Here is a 21,636-nt window from a genome sequence, read left to right on the forward strand (position 1 = left end):
CATAAAGAGGAGATGATGACACTGAAGTAAAAAACACTTCAGCTGCAAAAGGATGCAACTGGGTTAAGAGGTAAAAGAGGCTATGGTGGGATATTAAATGGAAATAGCAAGAACGTGATGAATAAAAAACAAAAAAAGAGGGAGGAAGGCAGACACGAATGGAAATGTAAGGAGGTTAGTTGGAAGGTCATCAGAGTCATGAGAACGGCAATAAAAAGTCATCCTGCTTTCCTTTTGGAAATCTCTCCTTCTCCTGACTGTCACACACTCAAAGAAAACTTCCTCATGCCATGCAATTGTCTTTTAAACCATGGCAGGTCTGTGTTCGTGTTCTGTAATTTGAGGACTCCTTATAGCTACACCATTGTTGCTTGTACGCCACCTGGTAAAGCTAAAAGTGCATTTTATATGAACGCATACATGTATGTGTTATACTGTGTGCACGAGCCACACAACGAGTGCAAGTACAACTTACCGTCCACTGAGTGATGAGCAGTAAGGAACCACGTGGATTCCCAGCGGGCTGTCTTCTCCTACAATCTCCACCATTCTGGTGAGGCTACAAAAACACACAAAGATAAAACAAAACAAAAGACTTCTTTCAAACCTTCTTAAGGAGCCTGTGAAAGAAAATCGCGTTTCCCAGAGTTGCTCTTAGCTTAAGTATCTCTTTCATTAAGAAGGAAATGAAAGATGCTGCTGACCCAGTCTTTCCAACCATCTTAGTGAACAAAGACTCACAGATCCAGCCGCGTCAGGCAAATCAATATCACACCAAGCAATGAGATATTAAAACAATGCACCCCGCACAAATTTTGATTTATTTTATACTTTAGATTTATATTGTTTAGCATTTATTGGTGACAGCAAAGGGGGAAAAAAAGAAAAATAAGGAATAACAAGTGTGTTCCTGTATATGCTTTATGCGCACAAATAAAACGATCATCATGAATATCATTTATTTGATAATTTGGCTGCTATACAGCATGTTCTCGCTGCAAATCAACCGCGTCACCGTGCGCGAAGCAGAACTATTTATATGAACGCATTCGTGCGTCAGCACTTCAGTCCCCTGGACGTGCTGTCGGACCGGGCTGTCAGGCAGCCGGTACACCTGCGCCGTGCCCGAGCCCGAGCGCACCTATGTGATGACAGGGAAGCAGCAGCTGAAGAACGAGATCCTTTGATGAATCGTTCATACAGTCTCAAATATAATCAATGGTGTCGGTTTATATTAAAGAATCTTTTTGCCCAGAAGAAAAAAGAGCGAAGACAACGACCCATAACTATTTTCTTCTCTTGAAAAAACCCACCTGCCGACTCGCGCTGTATACAGCGCGAGTCGGGATGCAGCATCATTCAGAAGAGGAGGAATACGTGCGTGGCGGGGATGATCTCTGCAATCTGAAGCCCTCTATAATTGTAAAAAGAATTTCACTTATCACGGGTTCTTTTTGGAACATAACCCCTGCGAAAAACCAGGGTTTGCTGTAATTCCACGTTGCGATTTGCGAAACTCGCCTTCTCTTGGCTCATGTTTTTGAACGCACACACACGCCCACCCCGTTTACTCCCGGTCTCCGTGTGTGGGGAAAAAAAGCCTCACTGTAACCAGAAATAACAGAGTAACACACCGTTTGGATGAAAAAGGGTCATTGAATTATATTTATCATCTTAATTTTTTATTATAACGCACAGGCAGCAGTGAATTAGTGCGTTAGGCAGCAGTGCTGCGTGTGAAAATGCGCTGATAGTGATCGGTGATCGATTTGCCTGGCATCGATTCATTTGGTTTCAGAACCGGACAGCTGCTCCAAAGAGCGTCTGAAAGAGCGAAACTAAAGAACGGTGTTAAGAAGTCATCTGGGAAACACCCGTATCTTATGATTCTCTCTTAGTTCAAACCTTCTTTGAACCTCTCTTAAATCCTTAAGAGAGGTTGGATCTGGGAAACCCGGCCCATGTCTTTTGTACAAGATCAGGGGTTATTTAGCAGTTAAAGAAATCTTTAGATGGACATCTATTTTTGGATAAGGGCCTTTTTAAACTACACATACCACTTCACCAGTTCACAACCAATAGCACTACTGTTTACCATAAACACAACTTGTATGTTGTGCTTGACATGCATGGCTGTGATGGTTCCTGCAAGGTCAAAATACGACACATGCAGAGATTCCTCATTAGTATGAATTTACTTGGTATGTCAGAAGAGGGTGGTACCAGAAAATATTGAATGCTAAGTCAGGTACACTCTTCATGTTTTGTTCTGGGTTTAATGTACATTTTATTCATGCGCTATAACTTGAATAATAATTTTGAATATCCCCTGGCTTTGTCCCTGAGTGAATATGACAGTGCCTTGTGGCCCGGACGCTGTGATGCACCAGCAGGATACATTTACATGCCCTCTTTTTTTCCTGGAGCGGTCCAGTATGCTGCTGTTTGAAAACAGCAAAACATTTTCCTTATTATCGGTATTTGACTACATGTGAGGCTAATGATTCTTCCCTGCTTATTTGTGTTGTTTGCCTTGAACCGAAAAAGAAGAAGAAAAAAGAAGCTGAATGAGGCCTCTGATTATCAGCATGGGTGCTTGTTTGCAGCTCAATGCCAGATCGTGCTGCTCTATGTAGACGGGTTTGATTACGACTCAAATTAGCTGGGGGCTCTTTTGTTTATAGATCAGCTCAGTTTCAGGATCTTGTTCAGAGAAACGGACACCCTCATCACTGCTGGTTATGATTTGTGAGCACTTGCTAATCTAGCCAGTATAGTAAGTCTAGCCTTTAATGTACTCAAATTTTGTACACTAAAACAAACATTAGTTTGAGTGTACACAGCTACTTATAAACAGAATTTTGCCAATGTCTGGTCGGCTCTCGTTCCCACCAAGAACACGCATGGAGAGATTATCTAGACCAGGGGTCGGCAACCCAAAATGTTGAAAGAGCCATATTGGACCAAAAACACAAAAAACGAATATGTCTGGAGCCGCAAAAAAGTCTTGTATAAACCTTAAAATGAAGGCAACACATGCTGCATGTTTCTATATTAGTTATAACTGGGGGAAGATTTTTTTTTCATTATGCACTTCGAGAAAAAAGTCGAAATGTTGAGAAAAAAGTCGAAATGTCGAGATTAATGTTGAAGTACAATTTTGAGAAAAAAGTCGAAATGTCGAAATGGCGAGATTAGAAAGGAAAAAGGAAGAAAAAAAAGGAATAAAGAAGAAAAAAAAGGGAAAAAAGAAGGAAAAAAGGAAAAAAAGAAGAAAAGGGAAAAGTCGAAATGCAGAGAAAAAAGTCGAAATGTCGAGATTAGAAAGGAAAAAGGAAGAAAAAAAGGAAAAAAAAAGAAAAAAAGGGAAAAAAGAAGAAAAAAAGGAAAAAAAAAAGAAGAAAAAGGAAAAATCGAAAGTCGAAATGCAGAGAAAAAAGTCGAAATGTCGAGATCAATGTTGAAGTACAATCTTGAGAAAAAAGTCGAAATGTTGATTAGAAAGGAAAAAGGAAGAAAAAAAAGGAAAAAAAGAAGAAAAAAAAGGGAAAAAAGAAGAAAAAAAGGAAAAAAAAGGTCAAACATTTTTGAAAAAGCTCCAGGAGCCACTAGGGCGGCGCTAAAGAGCCGCATGCGGCTCTAGAGCCGCGGGTTGCCGACCCCTGCTCTAGACTTATTGTGGAATCTTATCCAACTTAGGGCTGGGCGATATGACCTCAAATCAATATCACGATAAATTGGGCAGTTTTACCTCGATAACGACAAATGTACGATAAGTTAGTTTCTCAGCGTGAGAAATGCCATGTGTGCCCCACACACACACACACACACACACACACACACACACACACACACACACACACACACACACACACACACACACACACACACACACACACACACACACACACACACACACACACACACACACACACACACACACACACACACACACACACACACACACACACACACACACACACGGTCTAAGGGGGAGAATATACCTGGTCCAGGTCAGAGCACCAGCTGACCACAAGTGACTTTACGCAGAGGTCAGAAAATTGAGGACTGTTTTGAAGAAAAGCTGTCTGAGCAGCAGCTGTTATCCTCACATTTATGATGTGACATCGCCACCGCACAGTGACAAACGTGTGTCAAAACAGCGAGCGGCAAATTAGCACAGTCCTGGGCAGATACAGAGTCGTGCTCGTCGGAAGATGCAGGGCAAACAGTCACAGCGGTGATGGTGCTGGTGGGGGTTTTGTCCACCGATCATCAAACGTCTGAGCTGGATACAGAGGTTCTTCAGTCATCGCTCGACCGACACTGACTTTACTCCAGATATCTCGGTAAATTAATCTCCTGACAACATGCGGGTGCACTACCGAGGATGACAGCCAGCTCTCTACTGCGGTTTCTGACTCACCGTGTCTGGTTTTGAGCTGATTTAGTGGGACAATCCCATGCAACAAGTCGTCGAACATGCGGAAATATTGCTGCTGTTTCTCATCATCAGTTGATCCAAACAAGCTCTCCAGTCTCCCGATGGCTTTGGTTGAACGGCCTGACAAACCATCACGATCGCGCGGTTTTCTTTACCGAGATCACACGCAAAGCAACGCATTGCCTTTTCATCCAATGTTGCTGTTGCTTGTTTATTTATCCGTTATTCCACCAGCTGGTTTATTAAACTACTACCAAATATTTTATTACTTTGCCAACTCTGGCTCTGCATACTGCCCCCACTCAGTTACACGAGCGGGATCCATTCACAACGCAGCTGGTTGTGAATGCGAACGGATGCGTACGCAGGCTCAAACAGCAAGTATAGAATAGAAGCTTTATTATTTGTTATTATGTATCAACACAACAAAATTTAAGATGCTACTTCAATCAATGCTTTAAAATAAAATAAAATAAATATTAAATATATATTTGCCCCTTTAAAGGGGAATGAAACTAGCCTATCAGCACACAGTCAAAAAGACAAAAAGACATTTATTTTATGTTTTTAATCAACACACAGAATTTACCGACATGGGAAGATTGACATTGGTCATCGCAGTGAATGTCAGTAACTGTAAATTATCGGTTTATCGCCCAGGCCTACTATAACTACAATCTTTTTTCTCTCCTTTCAGATGTTGCAGCTTTGACCTTTGATCCTTTTCTCAGGTACTTCAGGAGCTCAATACTTTGCAGACGGATGGAGAAAAAGCTGGAAAGACTGAACATTCCACTCTGATCTGGGACTGTGATGTCAAAGTGCCCTGTAGATCTTAACACTGAATGAGGAACTTTCAGACATCAGCAACCCGAAGTAATGTGATAACATTGTGTTATGTTTGAGTTTTTTAGTTAGTCATCTCTTCAGACACCCAAATGTCTGCCCTCAATCACCCAACGAGGGATTTTTTTCGTATGTTCCTTAAAAAACATCCATCCAATCCATATTTAAACACAAGTATCTGCAAAGTACAGAGAGCAGCAGGAGGTGAGGACAGGACAGCCACCGACATAAAGTTAAAGAAGTTGGATAGACCTCACATGGGAGGTGAATTAAAGCAGTCCTTAAAACTTGCATCTCTTGAGAGAAACTTTGGAAAACATATTACACTAGGCTGACATGATTCACCATTGAGCATTCAGTGTGCTAAAAATAGGTTTTTGTGAAGGACTTAATCCAAGCCTGTGAACAGAGGCCTTAGAGAAGGGAATGCCAACACTCTATTCAAAACCAATAAAAGTGCACACTACAATAGAAGTGCATTTGTGCATGTGTCTGCTTGTGCTTAAAAAAAACTTTTTTAATGCCTTTCTTCTCTGTGGGTTTCTTCCTTATTTTGAAACTCTCAATGCCTCTGTCTAGTTTGGATTATTCAAGTGTCTATCTGCTTTACATTCAGTCTGTGTTTTAATGTGTGTGCATGCGGAAGTCTTTGTTTGTTTGATTAGTTTATCTATCAGAGCACAGCCATTAATCCTCTCGTGACCTTCTGTTTTGTGTGTGTTTGTGTGTGGTGTCTGTTTTTCTAAGTGAGTTTGTCTGAACTCTGTTTTGCGCCCTTTCGTTCTGCGTCTGTCTCCCCAACTCTGTCTGCTCATTCTGTGTGCCTCTTTGTCTCCAGACCATCCATCCATCCCTAAATCCCCATCAACTGATAGCAGTGCAGATGCTGATAAACTCCCGAGAGAGGGTTACTGATGATGCTGGGTGGTAACAGGGGAGCCATGCAAAGTGCAAAAATAAGTTTCTCGTGGTCTCCGCTCTCTCTATCTTTCTCTTCCTGTCTCATAGACACACATGTGCAAACACAAAGCTGCTGCCTCATTGTTACTCAGCAAATCAACATTAATCCAAACAGCAGGAGACACATGACTGCAAGACACGACAAAAGTCACTTCAGCTGTGTCTATAAACAAAACAAGTAGCATGTGCAGTCCACATCCTAGGGAATATACAGTACATAGATATTAATGTAATATAGGGCTGTTCGATTAATCGATTTTAAATCGTAATCGCGATTATGTAATTAGAACGATGTTAAAATGTGAAAATCGTAAAATCGATTTTTCACTTTTTTTTTTAATCTTTTTTTTTTTTTTTTTTTTTTACCTTGTCTGCACACATATTAATGATTGATGGAAATACCTCTCAATACCTGCGACAAGTGCCCCATCGGAGAGGCTCTTTAGTTCAGGAGGGGGCGTTGTAACATGCCACCGGGCATCCCTCAAGCCAGATGCGGTAGACCGGCTCGTGTTCCTTGCAAAAAACTTGCAAATGTGAATAGCAAATGTAATGACTGACATTACACACCTCTACCTCCTTCATGGGTTGCATTATTATTTAGCATGCAAAGACCCAGTTTAGTTTAATTAGAAAATGTCTTGTTTTATTTAATTGGAAATATAACTTACTGTATGTTTGCAAGTGCTGATTTGCTGATTTTTTTTTCAGAGATAAAACTTTATATTTTATTATATTTTTTAAAACTTTTTTTCAACTTATTTTACAGAGTTTTGCACTTTATTCATTCATTTTTGGTTTAATAAGAGCAAAGTTTGCACTTAAAGCCCAATGGGGCAAATGTTCAATAAAAAAACAGCATATTTGAAATCATTTCTTTGCCTTTTGTCAATTCACAAAATAATCGTAATCGAAAATCGGATTTTGAGAGAAAAAAATCGAGATTTTATTTTTGGGCAAAATCGAACAGCCCTAATGTAATATTTAGTTCAACATCTTTGTAACTATTCAGAAGAAGTTTAGGTCTTAAGAAAATGCCATTTAAAAAAAATATAAAGCAATTTATGTATTTAGACAAAGAACCCAGGGTATTGTTCTTTTTTCACATCAGTTTCATTTGTTAAACTTCATCCATTTGTGCATCTCAGGCCAATACATTCCAACGTTAGTTAGGGCAGTAAAACCTGTGCTACTTTGTTATGTTACCATTTTTATGTCTACACTGAAAAGGTGTTGTGGCATTAAGGCTGCCAAGGAAATAAAGTCTTTCATTTTTTTATACTGTTCCCTTCTTCCTGCAAATGCACCTCAAGGTGTGCAACATTATGGAGCTGTTGTTGTTTTTAATACTCCATATTCTCTTATGGGGACAGGTCAGGATACCTCAGGTATCTTTGTAATGTCTGCAGATCTTGATTTTGGATTGTGTTGTAGGAAAGTGTCCCTGAAAAACATCTGTTCTTGAAGACGTTGCTTTGAAACTTCAGTGTACTTCTATGCTGCCGTCATAGAAGCTTAAATGGCCTTTCCCAAGGACACTAATACAACCTCAAGAAATCACAGAGACTTGACTGTTGAACTAATTGCAGATAACAGTGTGGATGGTCCTTTTCATCGTTGGTCCAGAGCACTCAACACCCATTTCTTCCAAAAGTGATATGAAACACTGATTTGTCTGACCACAGTCAACATTACCACTGTGTCATAATCGTGAATGTAGCTTTTTTCTCCTCATTCACTCCTACAGTATATCATCCAAACTTGTTTTTGAATGGGGGCTCTAAATACAAGATACAAGATGTACAGTTGCCATATATTTTTAAAGACTTTTTATTCTTAGATTATTATTTTGCATATCTGCACTTTTTACTTACTTGTTGTTTTTACCTTTATTGTTTTGCACTGAGCACAGGAGAAGCTCTACAATTCTATTGTACATAATGAAAATAAAAAGGCATTCAATTATTCATTCTATAAGAAAGGAATGTGGTTAGTAGACCTTATTTCTGGGCTATTGGATCTCGTAAAACGCTCAGGTATGCGGTCAAAGGCGCATTTCCATTTCCCCTAGATTTGTGAAAAATAAATAAATAAATATTGAAAAAGAAATCCTTCAACGGAAAACGACACTAATTTGAAAAAACACTTGAATATCGAATAAACATTTTTATGCTTCGAGGAGATGGTTTATCAGGCGATTGGATAAATCAGATATTCGCAAAAGTGTAATGAAAACACTTTTTGTGCATTTCCACGTCTCCAGCAGCGCTGGATGTGAAATAGCCGGTCAATCTAGAGTCAACAAAATCTTTCCAACTGTTTTTGGCCTCATTAATACGATTTTCCTGAAACACTACCTAATCATTATACATTACATACGGGCTTTACCTCTGATAATCATTTGAACGATCATCTGCTTCATCATCTGGCTATTTACTCAACAGCGGTAGCGGCAATCACAATCATTTGTCCAAGATTAAAGATATTTTGGTCCATTTTCTTTTTGTTGAAATTCACTTTTTCATTGTTTTGAAGAGAAGTCTAGCAGGAAGAGATACAGAGAATTACGAGAATTACACTTATTCAAAAAACACTGTTCAATGGAAACACAGACCCCCTGCAGGGCTGCCTTTATCCAACTTTAGGAGTTGGATTTGATTTTGCGCAAAAGTCTGGAAACACCACTATAAACATAAAGGATTTTTTTTTTTTTTCAATTGTGCGTGAAAACATTAAAGCTTTCCTTGCAAATATTAAAGTTTCCTTTGTGAATCTGAAAAAATTGTGAATTGAAAAGTCTAATAGAGCTGCTGATGTCAGTCTTGTGGGTGGGACTGAAGCTGGACTTCATGGAGTTCATGGATGAAAGAGAAGCCAAGCTGAAAATAGAAGACTATATTTGTATTGCCAACAAAGGTTGAGCTGAAATACATATACACTACTTTTGTTTTGTTTGTCACATGCTCTGGGATAAACAGAATTACAGTTGTGGATGTTGCCAAGCCATCACTTCATGACGCTGCTAAACAGATGCATCTTAAAGCTTCGGTCCCGCCCGAGAAATTCAGCTCACTAAAACCGTTGCCTGGTTAACGATGGATTCAGATTTGCAAATTAAACTCTTTGATCTGCCAAAAAAACTTTTACATCTGCATGTAAAACTTCTAAATACTGGGAAAAAATAGATTTCACCAACAAAACTTTTGGATCTATATTCTGGTTACAAATGTATTTTAATTGTAATAAGACAATTTAAATGCAGTCCGTATAGTTTAAAGCAGCTTTTTCATGAAAAGCTTTTTTGGTTTGATTGCTTATTAGAAAGGCAAAAATTGCTCTGTAGCTTCAGATAAAAAATGCCCATCTTTGGTTTGAAAGCAATTAAAGGCAAGAATTGCATTAGTTGTAGAAAATATTTTCATCTACTTGAAATCTTTCAATCTTGACTACAATCCAGAAAAAAGAGACTGATATTCTCATTATACAATGTCCAGGAGACAAGAAAAGGGAAAGAGAACAATGAAATGGATAAAAGAAAATAGGGGATCGGAAACAAGGGGGCTTTGGGAGTAAAATACAGTGAAATGAGGGAGGGAAGGAGGGCCTGAATTAATTAGACAAGGCTAATGAATAGATTTAATATGAGATGGAAAATAGCATGCACCCCTCCCTCTATCCCCTCTTACTGCTGGGCCTCTGATCACACACACACACACACACACACACACACACACACACACACACACACACACACACACACACACACACACACACACACACACACACACACACACACACACACACACACACACACACACACACACACACACACACACACACACACACACACACACACACACACACACACACACACCAATTCAGACTCAAATCCATTTGCATTTCCTTTTTTCCTCTTTGGAAAAAAGTTGCATAAAATGAAATGGGATTGAGAAAGAGACAAAATGGGTAAGACTTGAGAAGAGAGAGGGAGCGTACGGAGCAAATAAGAGAGAAGGAAAAAGAGCCAAACACACAGGCAGGGAGAGCGGGACGGAGAGAAGCAAAGAGAGATGAAGAGAGCAGGTGTTCTCTTTATCCAGCTGCCACTTCACGGATATTCACCGCGAAGGACTGAAACACAGAAGAGGAATAAAGGAGGATATGCATTACCAAACCCCTCTTTTCATCTCAATGCATTTCATCCTCTCATTATCAATCTACCAGTATGACTATCCCCCACCACTCCGGCTCTCTGACCAGGAGCACCAAAGATGTAAGGAGTAAAGACGGTGGCTCATTTACCAAATAAATAACCTCTACAAAATGTGTTTAATTATGTACAAAAACATCAAACATCCCTAGCTACTGAATAGAGAATGTAACAGGACAGAAGCTGACAATGAAGGCAGTGAGTAAAGATGCATCAATACATTTTTTTTTCAGTTCAGATCTGATTATGATTGATACTTCTGGATAAACAATACGTGTCTCAATATCAGAGGACTTTTGTCCTTTTAGTGTTAAAGGGATAACATTGTCTTTGTTATTAATATTGTTTTTTGGGCCTGGACCTGAAAATTCATGTTTGAATATCTGCACATCTGCATGGTTTTCTATTTGTGTAAATTGTTAGATATTCCTATTGATCAATTCATTGTTTGAGGAAAATTCTCAAAAACAAAAACAAATATGCAGCTGTAACATGCACAAAAAATACATGGTCGTTCACGACACTCATTCACAATAACAATAACTAACTGAATTTCGTTCAATTGTAACTTACATTTTAAATCATTCGTCTTCCACAAATCATAGTGATTAGTGAGGTAAGCGTTGTGCTACGTCCTGTTCTCTGATTGGTTCATCACCTGAAGTTAGTGTGAGGTTGGAACAACCTTGTATTCCAACATTTGATTATAACTGGATTATGATATAGATTTGAAAATTTGGTTTACTCCAAAAACCTAACGTTGGTTTGGTGTCCAACTATAGTAACATTGACTAGATGTTGGATGATGGTGGCTTGCCAGCACTACATAATTAGTTATCTAACGTTGTCTGACGTCCCAACCCGTATCCGACCGAGGACCGACTTTATTGTGTCAGCTGAATGATCCGACAATCAATCAAGCTGAGCGGCTTCATCGCTACCAATGTTGCACTAAAACATTTTAACAGATTTTTTGAGTGCAGTGTACCACATAAAACGGGTTCGAGGTCAGTAAACAATAAGAATTCATACGTAAGGCGCCCCAGATTATAGAGCGCACTGCGGATTTTGGGGAAAAATTAAGGATTTTAAGTGTGCTTTATAGTGTGGAGAATGTGGTAAATGTTCACATGTTAACATTACAAGTGAGATACACTGCAATGATTATAATTGGTTACATTCTATCCAGGTTAAAGAGAACCAGGCTCTTGATATTTATGCAACTGAAACTTTGATAAAACAACAAGATCAAGGGGGCCTAAAACTTTTGTATATCTTCAAACCTGCATTAAATTTAAAGTACTTCAAAAGAGATCTATTTCAATTCAACTAATTATTTGAAATAAAATATCTGCAATAGTCAACCCTTTAGATAAATGAAAAGATATGATTATTTGAACCAGATAAATTACTTTAATGTACTTTATTTATATAGCACTTTACAACAGCCTTTTGGTGTGCCGACTTTTGCAACAGCAACAACAAAGGTTTTTAAATTGAAAATTTGAATTTTAAAAGGCAAAAACTATACTAAAACAAATGTTAAGATTGCAAATAAGAGCAAATTAGAGGATTATTATCATTCTTTCATTTCCTCCTCTTTTTTAACAGTGGCATATTGATACTGAATTTGGGAATTACATACTGCACCAACCTGTTCATTTCTCTAGAAAAGGCAAAGAAAGAAAGACAAAAACAGATCAGTATAAAAACCATCTACAGATAAATGGAGTTGTTGTAAAATACAGCATCAGTGCACAGATGAAAACCTCTTTCACATCTAGTTTGTCTTGTGCATCCACTGAAACCCATTTACCTGCTCACCTTTTGGCTTCTAAAGTACATCCAATACAGTGCCTTATTTAAAAAGAAATATAATAAACTAGAAATGCTATTTCAATAAACCAATAAAATAACTTAGATCAGTCTCTTCATATAAATAGGACATTTTGATTCATGCATAATGAGTTTCCTGGTGTGCATGCGGTGTGGTTTAAATTATGATGAGCCATTACTGTGTTTATATTCACAGGCTCACATATAAAAATGGCTCCATGCTCAAACGCAAACACACACATCATGATGTACGTAGAAAACTACACAGCAATCTCAACTCAAATGCAGTCCACAAAGATACATACACTCATTTAACATATACTTCGCTGTCCTACTATTTATGGCTGCATTGCGCTACTCATTTAAAAAAAAATTTGGTTGCAATTTCAAGGATCGTTTCCCCAGCGGCCACAAAAACCATTACATCACTTTTGCATTGCTCACAGTTGAGAGGGTTTACATGGGAGTAGAGTGTGTGCTTGAGAGGATATGTGCAGGAAAAAGTTAGAGAAAATGACACGAGTGATCGTAAATATCTCTTTTGGTTTAATATTCACTGCATAGTTTTCACTATATGCTACAATAACAGGCAATGGATCTTAAATTATTTCCTTTTAATTTGTTGAGCATTTCACAGGTATATTTGTGTAATACAGTAGCAAATAATGAGATACTACAAGGATCAAAGATTAGGGGAAAAAACATGTTTGAGCATTATAGGAAGTGCTATAGGACTGCTTCTGTATGATCCAAACACACCCACATTCATACACACACACACGTACGTACAGACATACACATACAGACACACACATACGTACTAGAAGTTGTAAGGGTAAACATAGCCAATTTTGTTGGTAGAAGACGTTGTGTACGTACCTAAGTGTGTAAGGCTGAAATAATGTGCCCAACACACGCATCACCAAACAAGTGAGGTTCTCATACAAATGAGTCAGTGAGGAGTAATAAGGAATTGGTTTCTAATTGTGCGCGCAAATCAATCAAGAATGGCGCAACAGACATGAGATAGGTAGACTAATTTCTGTTACTGAAAAATTCTTCTTTTCAAGTATACCATGCAATCGGGAAGGAACGTTTTACTGAATTTAGTGTGACACAGCTGAGAGCTCCAGCATGATTCACCGCCAATAAATGAAAGAGCTTTACTGGCTGTTTGAGAATGCCAATTATTATAATAATAAGAAGAAGAAGGAGAAGAAGAAGACGAATACAAAAAATACGGAGAAGAATATGAAGAAGAAAATAAGAAAACTGAAACCCAAATGTCCAGGTCCAGATCTCCACCATCCTGAACTTTGAAATGCTATGTTTGTGGAATTTAGTTTTAAAAAACTCAAACTTGTGGCTGATTTACTCAGATAGAGGACATTTTCAAATTTCTAAAGATCTCTGGGCCTGCAAGGGCCTTTCCATTGCCATAGCAGTGCATCCTGCAAAATACATTTTCATGTTATTGAATGGTCAAATTTTGTCTATCAAAAAGCAATAACAATTTATATTGTTAAAAGTACATTTTAATATTTTCAAAACTTTCAAAAGCTACTCTGAAGAAAGGTGCATAAGATCTACAGGACAACTGCAAAAAAAAAATAAAGGTATCGAGTTGTCAAATATTTTATTTGAATTATATATTTAAGGAAAGGGATTATAATGAACGTCAATGACAGTGATGTGATAAATTGACAGATGTAAACATTGTGCCAGTAGTCATTATTTTAGCTTCATGAAAATTGTGTTCGACAGATTAACTATGGGAAAATCTTATCCTTTGAATGCTATACACTTCTGCAAAGAAAAAGCAGCTAACTGACCTGGGGAAGGGGTGTTTTAATCTTTTCCCTAACAATTTTAAACACACGAAACAGAACTATTTTAATGCACATTACACAGTACTAGAAAACAGTCAACAGTATAATGTTATATCTATACAACTAGAGACCGTTCTTTTCTCTCTCTGTTTAAAAAAGTGAGATACTGCCCTACAAAAAAAAGGGCCCATAGGAGAGACGGGCATTCTGCACCCCAGCACCTCATTAAGCAGCAGTCATTAGTGTATGCATGTATTTTCTGTGCTCAGATGCATCTAAAGACAGATGCAACGGTGTTTGTAGCGGGTAGTCTTTGAGACAATGTTTGTATGGCAGTCTGAGCATGTGTGTGTGTGTGTGTGTGTGTGTGTGTGTGTGTGTGTGTGTGTGTGTGTGTGTGTGTGTGTGAGACCATGACCCTGTTTTGCAGGTTTTTGTACTGAGCTAATGATGAAGATTTTTGAGAGCCTTGATCTGGATTAGAAAACAGCTTTAATGAAGAAAAAGTGGGACAGAGACAAACTTAAAAGCCAAAATATAGTCATATGAAAAAGAAAATATATTTATTCTAAGTCTCACACATGAGGACACAATAGAAAAACTATTACCTCATTTTAAAATTGGTTAAAAACAACCTCAGATGAAGAAACCATGGCATATTACACTGTCCTATTATTTACAAAAACTACTACAAGAGAAAAAAAGCACCATGAATGTCAAAAACATGACCCATCTTCTGCTGACATACTGATAATCGTACAGACTGATGGGCTCACTTATTTCAGAATATTTACTAAATGTAAAACGTCTGGATAACCTCAGCATCATAATACTTCTTATCTGGATAAATTATTGGCTAACTTAATGAAAACAGAAAAAAATCAAATCAACTTCAACCAAAGTTGCAGTTTCACACAGACGAAGACCTTACCTGCCATTGAAGGGGTGTTTGCCTTGGGCTCGGTCCGCAGGTGCAGGCGTCTCCACAGCAGGACCGGCTGCCTGCAGAGCAACACACACAGAACCCTGTCCTGTTAGTCAGCTGCTGATTGACAGTTGGACAGTTGGGGGGGGGGGGGGGGCAAAAACCATGATACTGCAAAACATGTGGACTGATTAATTAAAAAAAATATATATATATATATACATATATACGTATGTCGGATTAAGCCATGTTGAATAATTGAACAAAAGAAAGAGGCTCCATTGTTCTCATTTGACCTGTAACACAGCACAGCTAGTGCTGAGCTCAACAATTTTTCAACACAAAGAATGTGAGCAAATAAATACGTGTGGTAATGAGAGAAAGAGATGGTAATCTGATGGATAAATGAAGGAGCAATTCATATTTGAAGGCAAGAAGGCAGCGTTGTCAAGCAGAAATAAATAACGCTATCTGTTGGCATGGAAACCAAGAGAGACAGGTGTCAGAAGGTATATATAAAAGTGTATATGAACCATGAGAGATGTACACGTTACACATTAGTGTCATTGAGTAGGGACTGTCTGATATGTTTCTGTGTGTTTGTCTTTTCGAGACAATTGTAATGAAAATATCTTGCTTGTGCATGAAACATGAATGAATACATGCCCACTCATGTCTGCAGGAAAACCAAAAGCACTGCAGCCTCAGGTCCAGACGATCGACACCGATGTCTTTACACTTAATTATGATTAGACAACCCCTCTGCAACAAATTTGACCATTTTGAAGAAAGAAAGAAAGAATTTCAGATGTTTTCATGGGTGCTTGGTTCATTTGCTCTGGTCATAATTACTTGAAACCATTTGCAAATATCCTGCTTATGAATCATCAATAAGGAACAAAAAGACCAATAAAGAATGAATTACATGAAGATTTGCTGTTGTGAAACATAAAGGTGCTCTGGTGGTTTTATGACCTGACTAACATACTGCAGGTGGAACAGTTGTTACCCTGGTTATTTTTGACGTTGCTTGTATTTATTCACCTTCAGTTTGAACACAAAGTGCAGCTACGACCGGACAGGACCATTTTGGAGCAGTGGAGGTGCCGTACTGGAGGTTCTGTGCATTGATCATTTAGAACTAAACCACTGTCCTGTTCAAAGTCCTAGGCACACCTGCACTTGTAATTTTATCAAAGTTGAACTTTGATAAAATTACTGTTTTTCTCCTCATTAAAATTCAAACAGAAAATCCAGTGATTATTACATAGTATAACAATTATTAACTGTTTAAGCAATTAGATTTTTTTTTTTTTTTTTTAGATTTATTTATTTGCACAGTTAAACATTACACAAATAAAATTACCAACTTTACAAATTAAAGTGCAGGAAGAGGCGAAAACTCAAAAGATTAATTGGCTGGCTTCTTTTTTCTTTAATAATCGGCATTGACCAGAGCCAAGCCCATGTCATTCAACTTCTAGATGACATATATATGACATATATAAAACTACACCGTGTTCAGAACAAAATGACTGTAAAAGCAAAATTCAGTGTTTGGTGTGAGTTCCGTCAGAACAAAACATAGATTTTACTCTCTTTAAGGAGATTGTCCAAAACAGATTATTTGCAATGGTGTTAAAAAAGATTCATTTTATTTTGGTATAAAACAGGGTTTCTGTTTGTATCTTAATGAGACTGGAAACTAAATATGTATACCATTACAGTGCTGATAAAACAGCAACACTTTTACACAGAACTATAAAGGATTTAACTCAGTTTTAATCCTGCAGAAAATAGTCAAATAGTCAAAAGTCAATAGTAAAAAGTCTAATCCAATCCCCCAGATCATGTCATTCTTGGCTTTTACTTCTGTTTTGGTTCAGTCCACTTTTCACAACACAAGCAGCACACACAAACATTGCCTGGATTTAAGACCATCTCTTTTAGAAGTCTTGGTCCAACTGTTTTGAGCTGCACCTTCTAAAGTGACATATTTATGTGCATGTTGATTTTTGTTTGTGTAAATACACCATAACAAGGTGGAAATACTCCAGGTTTGCAAACTCATCAAGTGATTAGGAGTAGAGAAAAAAGGACTAAGGACCCAGAATTAATCTACATCAGCAGTACCATCTTCAGTTACGTTCGGCTGCTCAAACCAAACCAACACTGTTTCCAAGAGCATAAACATGAAAGTATCTATTTAAATGAAAGTAACTGTTGTTTGTATGAAGAGTTACTGATTTAAAGGCAAGCAAATCCACTGCATACTGTATGCAAATATCCCGGGTGGGTGTCTCAGTGTGGGTGTAACATATGGAGACAAGTACAGAGGTCGATAAGCCTCTGTATTGGTAGCTTCCACTAATGGACTCCTAATGTGACCTTCCACCTTTGACTCTCCCCACCCCCAAACTGCCATATGACCTCCTGCAACCGCTGATGGACACAGGAAAAGAAAGAATCAAACAACAAAGTGAAAGCAAGACAAAAGAGGACAGAAATCAAACACGTAAGATGTCAGGGAGACACACCGAGTCAAGAGAGAAGACATACAAATGGATGATGTGAAGATATAAGACTCAACAGTAAAGGATGGACTGCCAATACTGTAAACATGTTTGGGCTTTAGTGGCTTGAAAATCAATTAGTGTGGCATTACTGTTGATGCCGTCATTTGAGCTTAGTTAGCTGCAAAATGACAGGTAACATTAATTATCCTAATCTTATTGTCATGACAGTCACTTGTGCTTTAATTGCAAAGCCATTGGTGCTCAAATGTGTGCCTCATTTAATAAATGTATGTATAAATGGTTTCTCTTCCTTGATCTCTCTCTCCTAGGTGGAGTAATATATCAATTACAAAGGCTGACGATGTATGTTGCTTATCAAAGGTCAATTTAAAACAAGTAAATGAATCTGAACGAATAAATGTGCCTCATTATTCATATTAACATTCAAGTGATTTTGTTCACACCTCTATGAGTTACAGCGACTGAACTTTGTTTTTTCAAAACGTTTCAGACACAGTAGCATCTCTCATTTTACGCTCAAATTCTATAGAATATCAGATTTTTTTCTCCTGAACATAAACAAAGGAAAAAAAAAACATATAAATGTAATTCAAGACTAAACAGCAGTGTCAACAAATTGTGGCTTTAAGTAATGAATGATACCAAAATGTACCACCAAGTAGAACATTTCAATTCAAAGATTTGATGCACTCGAATATAAAAAAGAAATGCACTTATTCAAAGACAATCTTTTACTGGTAATATGCTGATGAAAGCACAGGAGTAAAAAATTAATACATTAGTCTGTTGATATTGGAGAGCTTCATCAATACATGTAAGCATCACAGCCTGTCCAAAAACATGAGGATATATAGAATTTGTATTTTAATTTTGTCATGAATAATCCTACCATAAGTAACTCCGTGAATAATGAACGGGCTGCATGTACTTTTTTTTCTTGCTCCAATCTAATAACTGCTAAAAGTGGAGAGAAACTGCAAACTATTAGTGATATTACTAATTACTGATAGACTAATCAGACTAAGTGTTCTCTGAAAAATGCACCCAGAGTAAAAAAAGATGATAAATTAGTAGCAATGCATGCAGGGCATTTTTCTGAAAGTGTATTTATGAGTGTTCATTTATAATAAAAGCAATTTATCAGAGGTAAAAGAAAGAGCAAACTTGAAGTATTCCCAAAGAAATACTGTATATATATATGATGAAAAAGGGAAAAAAGGAGTGCTGTCTAATGCAATGCTCAAGAACCAGAGGGCAGAATGGGAAGGAATAATTAATTTGAAAGAAAACATTAATTTAGTAGGAAATGTTTGATGGTGGTGGTGGTGGGGGTGCGGGGGGTCTTCCTTCCACAGAATGAAGACAGTGTAGTGGATAGGTATTTACTTAGTAGAAATTAAAAATGCATGCCACTAGATGCCACTACATTTGACTGGACCATAAAAGAAACTAACTTCAAGTCTTTTACATGCATACAGACATAGAAAATGTGTATAATATTTGCCTGGTTGGGACTGTAGCCAAGATAGACCGAATGCTACAAAACATCCAAAGAACCTCATAGTCATTGTGCATAACTATCACACCATCTACGGCCTTTTGGGTATCAATGGCTACATGGAAGAAAATCTAAATGGACTCTACTACCAAAGAAAGAACAAAAACATGGGCTGAGATTTGTAAGGGATAATGCCCTTCGAGGTGAACATTATCAGAAATATATGGACTTCGCGGAGGCAAACCGTCCGACCCGAACGCCCCTGCATCGTCCATATATTTCTGATAATGTTCACCTCGAAGGGCATTATCTCGCTTATACCACGGTCATTTACCAAAAAACATAAATATTAAATCAGTTATTCATGCTTGAATGTGTTTTCAGTTGAAATCATTAGTTTTATAACAAGCCACAGCTGAGCGGCTGAGCGGACTATTTAACCTCTCGTCTGCAGCCGTTGTAACCTGGTAAGTTACAAAGTTTTTTAACAAGCCATAACTCAGTTTCCTTGGTAATGGGAGATATTCTAGTCCGCTCAGCTCCGCTTGGCTATTTTCTTTTCTCTCCTCTTCTGCATCCCAGTCATCAAAATGGTTAAATTCACCAAATAAATTAAAAGAAATGACAAAATCACTCATGTCGCCATCCTGCGGTAGCCGGCTCTCTGAATATCCGTTGCCGTGGTTACAACCTGGCAGTTGATCCAGCGCAATGATATTAAAGTTATCAGGCAATTTGACCGAACTTGTTTTCTAGGTGTAGGTTATAACTTATAACCTACACCTGCCAGCCAATCAGAATCGAGTATTCACACAGACCGTGGTATAATCTCAAATTAATGTGTACCTGTTTATAAAATGTAAAAGAAACAGTAGCCTTTAGTCCTATCAGCTCAATGTTTAGAGATGGATAAATGAAGCTTTCATAAAAATAACACAAAGTGAAATATGGAGAAATCTCTGTCATGTTTTAACTGGAACAGGGTGCCTTAATCAGCTCAGTGTCAGTCACTGGTCAACAAAACATCAAGTTAAGGTTACATCTTCTTTGTCTACGACATTATCCTTTGTTTAATAATGTAAAACTCTTCGTTTGAATAGAAAATCAAGAGTGTCATTTATGTTAAGAACAGGATAAATAATGATGGATGTCATTTTTTTAAATTTCTTTCAGAGATAAAAATGTGCGTTCTCTCTATTTATCAATGTATTGAAGGGTAGCCACAAATGTGTCCACGTCTTTACATGTAGGCACATGGAAAATTAAGTGAAAAGCCATACAGGTACAGAAACATGTATGCAGTGTGGCTTCTAATCCATAATATATGCTAACATGGAGGTTGTGATGAGATTATTAGCAATGCTGTGTGCGTGATCAGCATGGAAGAAAGTGAGCTAGAGGAAAAGAGTGATTCTGTGGTTTACTGCACTTTTTTGAGTCTGGCATTTATAAAGGAAGAACTATCCTGAACTAGTAAATCCTTCAGGGTTGAAATTAAATACAGAGAGGGAACAGAGGGTAGGAGAAAAGAAGCAGACAGAAAAAAAAGACAGAGAATTACTGCAAGAAGAGTACTTTCTTTCCCCTCATTGCTCTCACCAAAAGGCCAAGTGACAATTTGAACAATTACCCTGGAGCCATTACCTCTATCTGAACCTGGCTAGTTGAGAGGAGACAGATGCGCGACCTGCAGAGTGTGTGCACGTATGTGAGTATGTATGCATGTAAGTGGATAAGTGAAAGAGAGAGCGATGGTGGAGGAGAAAATGAAGAAAAAAAAACAGAGAAGGTGACTGAGAAAATGTGGAGGGAAACAAAGAGGAAAGAAAAGGTCATGTACCTCTCCAACACTTATGTGGCAGTTATTGCAGCTGAGCAGGTTTGAAAAAAGGAAAAGTACAGATGGAAGATTTCCTGAAGAGCCCATCAAGCAGAATGAGAAATGCTAGAATATACTTAATAAAGGTTTTGTTTGTTAGTCACAGCGGTTATATATTTGGCCAATCAGATGGAACCTTACTCCTCAAGACATCAATTTTGATAACAGTCCACAAGAAAAGTTGTTCCAATAGTTTCACTGTATAGTTTTCTATTTATTCATTTTTAATATTTAATTGCTAATTTTAAAAATATATCACTTTTTTTATACGCATATTTACTGTCGGTCTTCAGCTCTGATATTTCATCTGTCTTTCTTTTCCTGCGGCCCTATATTTACTGTTCATTTTGAAAAATATAAAAAGTTTTGTATGTCTCAGGGGAATGTAGACATTTGCACCATCATTATATGACTATCATTGTGTAGAATTAAATGCATAATAAAGAGCACCAGGACATTTCTGGGTTTTTAACAGACATTTCAGTAAAGTTATAATGTAAAAATAGACTACACAAAGGAAAAATCAAAAAATGTATGACCATTCAAAAAGATACTTGACAGCCGAGATGGAAACTCCTCGTTTCAACTACTGTCATCCTTAATAACCTGCCTTCCAACAACAGATGTTCACAATCTGTTTTAGCTAAAACAGCAAGCCTAGTCTAACAACTG

At 37.7% G+C, this 21,636-nt stretch overlaps 1 protein-coding gene across 5 annotated transcripts in view; it reads right to left on the reverse strand.

Moving 5' to 3' along the window:
- pard3bb (par-3 family cell polarity regulator beta b) overlaps positions 1 to 21,636 on the reverse strand; it is a 339,860-nt gene that overhangs the window by 226,198 nt on the left and 92,026 nt on the right. For all 5 annotated transcript variants that reach the window (XM_061723990.1, XM_061723991.1, XM_061723988.1 and 2 more), the window contains 2 exons: positions 15,057 to 15,127; positions 476 to 559 (listed from right to left, as the gene is read on the reverse strand). In XM_061723990.1, coding sequence (XP_061579974.1) covers positions 476 to 559; positions 15,057 to 15,127 — 155 coding nt within the window. The remainder of the gene's footprint in view (positions 1 to 475; positions 560 to 15,056; positions 15,128 to 21,636) is intronic.

The sequence above is a fragment of the Cololabis saira genome, chromosome 6 (assembly GCF_033807715.1).
Source record: "Cololabis saira isolate AMF1-May2022 chromosome 6, fColSai1.1, whole genome shotgun sequence".
Taxonomy (NCBI): Eukaryota; Metazoa; Chordata; class Actinopteri; order Beloniformes; family Belonidae; genus Cololabis; species Cololabis saira.